This window comes from Triticum dicoccoides, chromosome 7A (assembly GCF_002162155.2).
Source record: "Triticum dicoccoides isolate Atlit2015 ecotype Zavitan chromosome 7A, WEW_v2.0, whole genome shotgun sequence".
Taxonomy (NCBI): Eukaryota; Viridiplantae; Streptophyta; class Magnoliopsida; order Poales; family Poaceae; genus Triticum; species Triticum dicoccoides.
In genome coordinates this window covers 295828314-295839186 of record NC_041392.1, presented here as the reverse complement: position 1 = coordinate 295839186, position 10873 = coordinate 295828314, and the positions used below count along the sequence as shown (strand labels likewise).

The window sequence follows — 10873 nt, the reverse complement described above, 5'->3', positions numbered from 1 at the left end:
AGACATATGTATTTGACATGAAGAAAGCAATAGCAATAAAACAGAACGATCATTACGCTAAGCTAACGGATGAGTCGTGTCCATCACATCATTCTCCTAATGATGTGACCCTATTATCAAGTGACAACACATGTCTATGGTTAGGAAACCTTAACCATCTTTGATCAACGAGCTAGTCTAATAGAGGCTCACTATGGACACAATATTTTGTTTATGTATCCACACATGTATTTAAGTTTTAGATCAATACAATTCTAGCATGAATAATAAACCTTTATCATGAATAAGGGAATATAATAACAACAACTTTATTATTGCCTCTAGGGCATATTTCTATGAGGCTGCCCCCACCATGCCCCCAACAAGCTTCTATCAATTATGGGCTGATCCCCAAAAGGGGCCCCCACCGAAAAATAACTCCCCACGAAAAGGGGAATCTTGTCGCCCTGGCGGGAACATGGTGTTTTTCGCTCGCTTTCTCTCTCGCAAAATTCTGGAAGGTCCCGGAACATTTTCAGCACCCTCCAAAATTGTACGTATTCCGAAAATTTTCCGACTTGATGTTTTACTCCGAAACAATTTTGGAGGGTGCTGAAAATGTTCCGGGACCTTCCGGAAATGTTTCAGAGAGAAAACCGAGCCGGAGGGTGCTGAAAATGTTCCGGCTTGATGTTTTACTTCGAAAGCTTGATAAACATTTTAAACATTTTTTCAAATGCTTGATTAACATTTTTTCCATACACAGGAGAAACATTTTCTCTATACACATTTATTATTTTTCAAATACTTGGTTACCATTTGTTACAAATGTTTTTATGTAGATTTTTTTGTTAATATATTTATTTATAACGTTTGGAAGTGTATAAATAACAAAAGTAAAAGAGTAAAGCAGAAAACAAAAACTAAGAACGTGAAAAAGAAACAATAAAATGTGGCTGTGGCCTCCCGTGCGCTTGGGCCCGCCCAATGCCGCGAATGCTTGCTTGTGGGCATTTTTGGTCGCTACAGCCGAACCAAGCCCAATAGTCTCTCTTGTCCCGAGTCCTTCGCCTGAGCCGCTGAACCCGAACCGAACCATTTTCACTCTCTAAACCTACGCCCTCCTCCGCCGCCGCATCCGGCCACCCTTCGCCGCCGCATCCGGCCATGGGTAGCAGGCTGGGCCGCCGCGTGCTCCACTTCGCCAACCTCCCCATCAAGCTCATGCTCCCCCCGGCCCCCCTGACCTCCGTCCAGGAGTTCGCTGTGAGGACCGTCCCCTCCGCCTCCAAGGTCGACATCCGCCGCTGCCTCGAGTCCGTCTACGGCTTCAACATCGCCGAAGTCCGCACCCTCAACATGGAGGGCAAGAAGCACCGCCGGGGACCCTTCCTCGCCGCCAAGCCAGACTACAAGAAGGCCTACGTCACTCTTCAGGCCCCGCTCTCCGTTTCCCCCGACATCTTCCCCATCGGCGCGATCCTCGGGGAGAGGGAGCGGAAGGCCAGCGCAGCCGCGGCGAGGAGGAAGGTTGTGGAAGGGGCAGAGGTCGAGGGGGAGAGGGAGGGGAAGGGGAAACATTGGATGGAGGACGAGAGGGAGGGCTTCTCCAGGGCTGGATGCGGCAAGATCGTGTATGGAAACCCTGGGAGGCTGGGGAACAAGAGGAGGGGACGTGCCGGGGCGAATGAGCAAGCTGACGAAAAGGGGGGAAACTTCCCGTGGAACGGGATGGGGCTGGCTACCGAGAAACCTGCTAGGTGAGGACTCTGGATCTCTCTATCTTTCTTGATCAAGTCATTATGCACAGCTCGTTTCAATAAGACAATGTACTATTATTCTGTCAGTGCGAAAGAGGAGAATTTCTAGGCTTTTCTACCGTCAGAGAACAATTCTGGTGCTTCGTTAGTCTAGAGGAAATCAGGATGGTAATGGTAGAGGCAGTGCCAAATGCCTGTGCACTTACTTCCTTACTATGTTGCGGTCATAGAGTTATGCACTCGGATGCGGTTTTCTAATTCATACTGTTGAGTAGTTATGCGCTACTCAAACTTCCGCAGCTTCTTCGATGATTTCGCCCTATGGCTCAACGGTATGATGAACAATCTAGCAGTACCTGGTGATTAGCTGCAGGAAGAAACCTCGGAGAAATTTCTCTGGGCTGTCTCGCCGCACTACTCACATGTCGCCCTCTACATAGACCCCGTTCGACCACTCTGCACTCTCCATCGAGGAGCTGACGAGATGGTTCAACACGGCAGAGGTATGACACAGGCTGGATGGATCTAGCCAGGGCGGCAACTGCCTAGTGCTAGCTGAGGAGCAGTAGGTTGTGCGATAGTATAGGTACAACCAAGGCGGGTTCTCTGGCAGCAGCAACACCTCAGGCAACAATAGCTCTTGCCGTGGTGGTGGTGGTGGTGGAGGGTGCTCCTGAGCTAAGTTCAGCGGCGGACGCAAAAGCCAAGGTCAGCCGAGAAGCGGCGGCCGCGAGAAGTGTCGCTATTGTGGAAAGCTAGGCCACTGGGCAAGTGATTGCCGCAAGAAGCAGGAGGAGGCTCACCTGGTGTAGGCCGACGAAGTCAACGCTGCTGCTGCTGCAGGAGTGCACAACACACCTTGCCACCACAGCGCAAAGTCCTGCCATGGTAGCGGAATCGCCCAAAGCATTGCAATGACAACATCCTTATCAGCAGTCATCGCGGTAGGAAATCCTGCCATGGCATGGCTTTTGCCCCGAAAGGCTGCAATGGTAGCAATCGTGCCCAATGTTGCCATTGCAGCAACTCCATTCCAGCTACCATGGCAGAGTACGAGCGCGTCTTCCTCAATGAAGAGTGAGCTCGCATCAAGCTTCGGCATGCCTCTGGTGACGTTGATGTGCCCTGGTACCTTGACGCCGGTGTGTCAAACCAAATGACTGTCAACGCTTCTGTCTTCGTTGGACCACATGAAACAGTACGGTGATGGGCACGGTGAAGTTCGGCGAGGACTCTGTGGTGGAGGAATGTAGACAAGGCATTATCTTGTTCGCCGCGACGGGTAGCCACCACCGTGAATTAAAGAATGTGTATTGAATTTCCCGCCTGGAGAGCAACATCGTCAACATTGGGCAGTTTGACGAGATTGGATACTTGACGCACGTGGAGCATGACGGTGCACGGCCCGCAAAAGAACCTCCTCGCCAAGGTAAAGCGTCCCCTAAGCACATGTACACCATTCGTCTTTGACCAATGGGGAAGCTGGGATTGGCTGTGAGGAGCAGACCTACCCGCAAGCACATCCTTCGCACATCACCATCAAGTAAGTACTTGGCGCCCAGCACACCCTAGGAGACGCACCAGATGTCGCGGAGGACCAGGGAGAGGTGCCTGGCATGATAACAGATCCTGGCAGAACGTGTCATGTTATTAGAGCATCTCCAACAGCCGCGCTTCGCTCCGCGCGCTAAAAACTAGTTTGCCGTGCGCCGTTTGCCTGGTTTTGCGCGGCCGCTAGTGCTGGCTCCAACAGCGGCGCTAAAATGCAGCGCGTGCGCCGCTCCGGCGGCGCGCAAAAAATGCAGCGCGCGCGACTCGCACAAACAACATATACTCCCTTCGTTCCTAAATATTTGTCTACACTCTAAAATAAGTCTATATACATCCGTATGTGGTAGTCCATTTGAAATCTCTAAAAAGACAAATATTTAGGAACGGAGGGAGTACATTTCAAATAGAAGCAAAAATGATCAAACTAAACAAAAATAAATCAACAATAAATAGTTCAATTTCGTTATTACAACCCAAACAAATAGTTTATCGTTCAGTACAACAAATAGTGCAATAAACACAACAAATAGTTCATGAACAATACAATGTCGAACGCAGAAATCATGCTCTTTGTCGTCCATGCCATGCCCACCACTCAATGAGATCCTTCTGAAGATCATTGTGCGCTGCGGGACGCCGAATGGCATGATAGGAGGCAACAAAACGGGCCAACCTTTCAGCCCTCCGTCGCATTCGCACGGGATGTCCCAAGAGCTCATACTGTGAGTAGTCTAAATCTTGGCCACGCTCATTCTCGATGATCATGTTGTGCATGATCACACAAGCGTGCATGATGTACCAAAGCATTTTTTGATCCCAAAATCTAGCCGGTCCTCTCACAAGCAAATTGGGCTTGCAAAATCCCAAGAGCTCTCTCCACATCTTTTCTAGCCGCCGCTTGAGCATTGTGGAAATCAAGATTTTTCTTACCTTCCGGCTTTTTCAACGGCTTCACGAAGGTTTGCCACTTTGGATAGATGCCATCCGCTAGATAATAGCCATAGTTGTATGTACGGCCATTTGCTACAAACTGCACCGGTGGCAACTCACCATTTGCAATCTTATTCATCAGTGGTGACCGGTTGACAACATTGATGTCATTCAAAGATCCAGGCATTCCAAAGAATGCATGCCAAATCCAAGTCTCTTGATCGGCCACCGCTTCAAGGATTATAGTGGAACCCTTTTTTTGGCCGTGGAATTGCCCATGCCATGCCTTTGGACAATTCTTCCAACTCCAAAGCATGCAATCTATTGAGCCAAGCATGCCAGGAAAGCCGCGAGCTTTGTTCATCGCCAATAGCCTTGCGGCGTCTTCAGCATTGGGAGTTCTCAAATACTCCTCGCCAAACACTTGCACAATTCCGACTGCGAAGCGCTTGACACACATGATGGCTTGGCTCTCACCCATAGCCAAGTGATCATCAACTAGATCAACCGGGATACCGTATGCCAACATACGCAAAGCGGCTGTCACCTTCTGAAAGGTGCTATGCCCGAGCTCTCCGGCGGCATTCCTCTGCTGAAAAAACCGGTCATGGCTCGCTAGTTTCTCTGCAATGCGCCTGAACAAGTCGGTGCTCATCCTAAACCGGCGACGAAAATACGACTCCGGGTATGTGGGATTCTCCACGAAATAGTGCCTCATCAATCTGTTATGGGCATCGATCCTATCTCTCCAAATTTTCTGCCGACCCATAACCGAACCACCGTGCTTCGGTTTTTTATTGATATGCATAGGTAGGATCATTGCAAGATCCTCCTCCTCTTCCATATCAAATTCTTCTTCGGAAGAATCATACGACGAACTCATCTACAATGTTCAATACTATGCTATAAAAACTACAATCAACATGCACCAAATTCACGAAGTTTGAGCAATACATACCTTGTAGGCGTTTTGTCGAACACCTTGCGGGCGCCGAGCGGCAGCGAGCGCTCGGGCGCTGTTCGTCGGAGGACGGACGCGCGCGAGGGGCGGCGGCTTCGGCGCGGGGATAGGCCGGGGAAGCGTCGGAACGGTCGCTGGGTGGCGCGGCTGGATGGGGGGTGGGAGTTGCGAGCGAGCGCGGGAGAGTCCAGCGCGCGGGAGCGGGCGCAGCAAATAAGCGGCGCGCGATTGAGTTTCGGCCCGCGCGCTGAACTACATATGCCGCGCGCGCTGTTTTTGCGCGCCCGCTGGAGCAACTATACCGGTTACGCGCGTGCTAAAACGGGCAATTTTGCGGCGCGGCGCTAGTTTGGCGCGGCTGTTGGAGATGCTCTTAGAAAAGGTTGCTATGGCACTCGTTTCATGCGGAAGCGCTGCTGTTGATCGGTTTCGCCCGAGAATGCTGCCATGGCAGCACCGGCGACAGTGACTGCCGCGACTATTGCCACGACAACAAGAAGCGGTTCCACGGCAACCCTTTGGCCCTAACTGGTTAATACGGTAGACCTCGACACGACAACCCTTTCTCCCCAACTGGTTAACATGGTAGACCTCGACTCGGCGAATTTATCTTTTGGCATGCCACCCTCGTCGTCGCCGGCAAGTATGCACTTGATGACCATGCGCTCATGACGGTATTGTGCAACCCAATATGCAGTTCAGCGACAAAATCCTGCCGGATGATGGAGAGCTGCACCTCGTGGCCGAGCAGCACGCGGCCTAACTACACGCCTTGGATGAGGAGACAACGTCCATTGAGGAAAACCGCGTGGCTCCTCATCGACCTCCCTTCTAGCCTTGGTCCCATAGGCCTGAAGTGGGTGTACAAGGTACGGTGGCTCCTCATCGAGCTCCCTTCCAGCCTTGGTCCCATAGGCTTGAAGTGGGTGTACAAGGTCAAGACACGAAAACGGTGTGGTGCTCCGGCACAAGGCGCACCTTGTGGCAAAGGGTTATGTGTTGTGCCAGCGGGTGGACCATGATGAAGTGTTCGCCCTTGTCGCTCGTCTCGAGTCTGTGCCGCTTTTGCTAGCTCTGGCAACACGCGCCGGCTGGGGCGTGCACCAAAAGGACGTAAAGTCCGCCTTCCTCAATGACAAACTTGAGGAGGAGGTTACGTCGCACAATGTTGGGATACACCATTTTCGGACAAGAGAGGAAAGTGCTACACCTTGACAAGGCTCTACGCACTGAAGCAAGCACCACGTGCTTGGAACCAAAAGTTCGATCGTGTCCGTTCTCACTTTGTTTCTAGCGGAGCGCCGGAGAGCGCGCCGTCCAGGTTCGCGGCGGCAGCACCACGTCTCGTCTGCTTGTGGTGTCTGTGTCATCATTGGCTTCGACGTCGGGGGAAATCGAGCACTTCAAAATGGGTGACCTCAGTACCTTGAGTTTTTACCTGCGGATCGAGGTGTGCTAGTCCCTCTTACGCCATCGGCTATGTCTCGTGCTTCATGGAGGCACCGACCACCCAAAACATTGCTGCGGTGAAGAGTGCTGCGCTATGCCGCCAGCACGCCGAACTGGGGTTGTCACTACTCTTGAGGGGAGCGGGGATGACTACCTCGTCTGCTATAGCGACAACGTCATGATCGGTGATCTTGACACTCGTCTGAGCTGAGCACCGTTGTTCTTCTATGCCAACAATGTTAACAGCTGGCAGTCACTCAAGTAGAATGTGGTGCCTCTCTCCTCGTGCGAAGCAGAGTACTTAGCTGCCACTGTGGCGGCGTGCTAAGGAATTTCACTCACTTCGTTCCTCAATAAACTGAAGGAGGAGCCAGCCTGCGATCAACTCTACATTGACAACTAATCCGCCATCTCATTTGCTAAAAATCCAGTTTTCCACAAGCGAAGCAATCACATTTCCACTGCATTCAGGAATGCGGAGAGACCATGAAGGTTGGTGTGCAGTTTGTTGGCACCAACGGACAGCTCGCCGACATTCTCACTCAAGCTCTTGGGCATGTGCACTTCGTGGAGCTTCGTGCAAAGATCGGCATGGTCAAAGTTACAATGGCACATGCTTTAGGGGGTGATATTGTTGGGATAAACCCCGTGGCCTGTCACATTATTTTCCTTCTGTTTTCCCCTTTCACATACAATAACATAGGGGTCGTCACGGGTTTGTTTGTGAGCTAGTCTAGCGGCGCCAGGAGCTGCGCGAGGTGATTCTTGAGTTGTGAGATGGCACGACTCACATGAGGGGCAAAATCGCTTCACTCTTGGTCTTTTCTGTTAGAGTTTGTTAGCCACAAATAAGCAATGGCAAGAATCAGAAAAGCTGTGAGATGGTAGGACTCGTGGTCTTTTCTGTTGGAGTATGTTAGCCACAAATAAGCAATGGCAAGAATCAGAAGAGCTGCGGAAGTTTGAGCAGTGCTAAACCACTTGTGTCATTGTCTTCCTCGAGCCATCTCTCTCTCGCGCGTGTGTTTGTCAGGAAGCAAATAGGGTGCTGATACATTCACACATGAGTGCACTGGCGTGTCCATGAAATACTGAAGTGCACACTCATTTTCTTGCTGGAAATGGAGGTAATATTGGTATTTTTGGCTAAAGAAATGGTGCAAAGTGGAGATTTTGTGTTCTGGCGTACCTCGTACCTGTGTGGTTGGTATTTACAGAAAAAAATTAATAGGTTCTGGATTGAATTATTCTTTTATGAGGGTACTAAGGGAAAATATAACATTTTGTTTGTACGGTTTGTTATTTTGACCAAGCTAATATTGCACACAATTAGGTCTCTTTGGTTGCTCACTTGTTATGACCTATGATCATGCTGTTCGATCATACCTGTTTTTTCTTGGTGTGACTTTAGGTTAAATATATCTATATGAAAAACATTAACCTTAATTTTGCAAGCGAACACATAATCAATTAATGACAAAAGTCTTCTCTCCAGTCAGGGGGCAAACTGGAATTTGTATCGAGAGATAGGATTTCTGGAGACGAAAATGGTGTTACACTTGGTTGACTTGTGGCTTGAATATTTGAATACGAAACAGTAACCTTTGTTGTGCAAGTAAACTCGTAACTACTCCCTCCGTATCAAAATATAAGACGTTTTTTGCAGCAAAAACATCTTATATCTTGGTACAGAGGTAGTAATTAATCACAACAACCCCCAGTGAGGAGTCAAAACTAGAATTGGTATCGACCAATTATTTCTGGAGAGTGCCTATATGTTCTGCAAGGAGAATCATGCCCTGTGTGTGGGCACTAAGTTGTTGATAATATCAAACAGTGATTTGCATTAGCATGAATTAAGGACTGGTGACAAAAATCTCCACATGAATAAAAAAACTTATCTCCACATGATTGGTCTTTGATTATATCAATCAGTGATTTGCATTAGTATGAATTAAGGACTGGTGATAAAAATCTTGTCCCATGTTGAAGCAAAAAATGGAAATAATAGAGCATTGATCATTATTTAAGAATATGAGAGAGTTACTACACTGCCCCAAAAAAAGAAGAGTAACTACACAAGATTGCAACGAACCTATCACATGACATGGTACTTGTTTTTTTAGATGGAAAAACATGGTCGTGTGATATGATCAAAGGGTAGGACTAAAAGAAAAACACTAATTTTCTGTTGTTTCCTATTTGAGTTTAGTTATACTAATTGCCTATTTCCTTTCTACGAAATTAGGAAGATATATGTACATACCTTGCTTTTATGTTACAGTGAAGTCCATGCTAATACATACTTTATTCTTTTATCAGGAAAAGACACTATCCTCCCAAGGCACAGGGAGGCATGGTCTTGAAGCAGAGATCACACAGGGGATCAGCGCTGCGTGGAGAGAGTTGAGTTGTCGTCGCCTCAACCATGAGAGAGCACCGCGCCATGAAACGCGATGCAGTACGTGGATCCATGACTAATCCGCCAGATCCATGCCGTTTTGCAGTCACACAATAAAGATGTGTTAATTTAGTATTTATAATTGGCTTTGGTTCCCTTTTACTTTGCTGTTAAATCGTGTAGTGATTTCAGTCTCTCATGCACATGGCTGGTCACACTGTAAGAGCATTTCCTTGTCTAGATTTGATTGTCTTTATGTCCATATAAGCGATGGTATGGGTCACACTGAGAACATATCCTGTGCTCCCGACGAACTCGTGCACCAGGTGCTCCGGTCCAACCTCAGCCATTGGATTAAAAAAAGAGGGACAGGATGAGGGGCAAGGGGAGCTGAACGTATCCTGTGCTCCCGACGAACTCATGCACCAGGTGCCCCAATCCAACAATACGGACCTTGAAGTCTAGATGAACTCTGCCTTGCACTGTCTTCTCTACTATGCCTGTCTTCTCACGTGTGCTCTTGTATCGACTTATGTAGCTGTTGCATGATTGTTCATTGTTCAGCAGTTATAACTCTATAATAAGTATTAAGTATGAGAGAAACAACTTTATAAATAACTGTTGTGATGATATCTTGTTCTGAAACTGAACTAAAGATCTCTGAACACATTTTTTTGAATGCTTCCATGCAAGAACATCACTGTATTTCACATTGGAGCATCACAAGCATGCACATGAACTTTACAACAGACACCCCTCTGAACAATGAAAAATGGTACATACTATTTTTTGGGGCAAGTGTTTACATGGTGCCAAAAATCCCTGAACTTGTGTGGCCTGAAAATATGTATGGAGATAATCTTCATATGTATCACTGCTCCTATGAACAACTGCTATGAACAATCGTTATTGGGAATCAAAGGATGGTGTCTGGGTGTCTCTTCGCCTCTGAGTAGGCATTGTCACCGTCGCCAAAGAAGTTCCTGAAATCTTCACCGGAACCATTGCTACTGGAGTCTGGTAGAAAAGAAGAGAAATATAGTTAGACTGCATCAACAATACCAATTCATGTACACATAGAGACCGGGACATTCAGGTCTAGTTTTCTGCGATGCTGAGCATACCGGAAGTAAAACGTAACTGAATTTTTAAAAATACAGAGCAAAATTATAGTACATGACAGAGACTGCATCAGCTATTGTTCTCTCATCAGCTATTACTCATATACACATCAAGACAAGGGTGTTCAAAATCAAGTGTTCTGCAATGCTGAGCCTATTTGGATTAAAACACAACTGTTTTTCTTTAATACAGTGCATTCTGTGAAAACTAAATAGGTCACCTCCGTGTTGAACCGCACACACTCCTGGCTAACACAACGACCTTGCCTACTTCTCGGAGATGGGTGCGGTAACTTGTCCCATGGCGGGTTCAAGTGAACCACATAGCGGAAACTCTGTTGAGAGGTGAAACAAAGCTCTGGTCTGCTCCTAGATTTTTTTTCAAAACTATAATATATTTTATAGCATTTTCGAAAACTATAGCATGATTTTCATAAAAATCAAAAGTAGTAGCCTGTCGGCCATCTCTTGGCCGAAATAGGACTTTTCGGCTACAGTTAGGCCGAAGTGGACTTTTCGGCCATCTCTTGGCCGAAGTGGTGGGGTCCTGGCCGAAAAGGCACTTTTTGGTCAAGTCTAGGCCGAAATAGACTTTTTGGTGAAGCCTAGGCCGAAAAGTACTTTTTGGTCTCGTGTAGGCCGAAGTTGCATGGCTCATACATTATGCTGAAATGTATTTTTTCGCCACCCGTTTCCCGCCAACCCCTTCCCGCCATTCGTT

General features: G+C 47.9%; 1 protein-coding gene across 1 annotated transcript; it reads left to right on the top strand.

Moving 5' to 3' along the window:
- Nucleotides 1–1042: 1042 nt before the first annotated feature.
- Nucleotides 1043–9642, top strand: LOC119330140. Its single transcript, XM_037603256.1, has 2 exons — nucleotides 1043–1739; nucleotides 8953–9642. The coding sequence occupies exons 1-2, from the start codon at nucleotides 1147–1149 to the stop codon at nucleotides 9038–9040; spliced, it is 681 nt and encodes a 226-aa protein (XP_037459153.1). The 5' UTR covers nucleotides 1043–1146; the 3' UTR covers nucleotides 9041–9642.
- Nucleotides 9643–10873: the final 1231 nt, after the last annotated feature.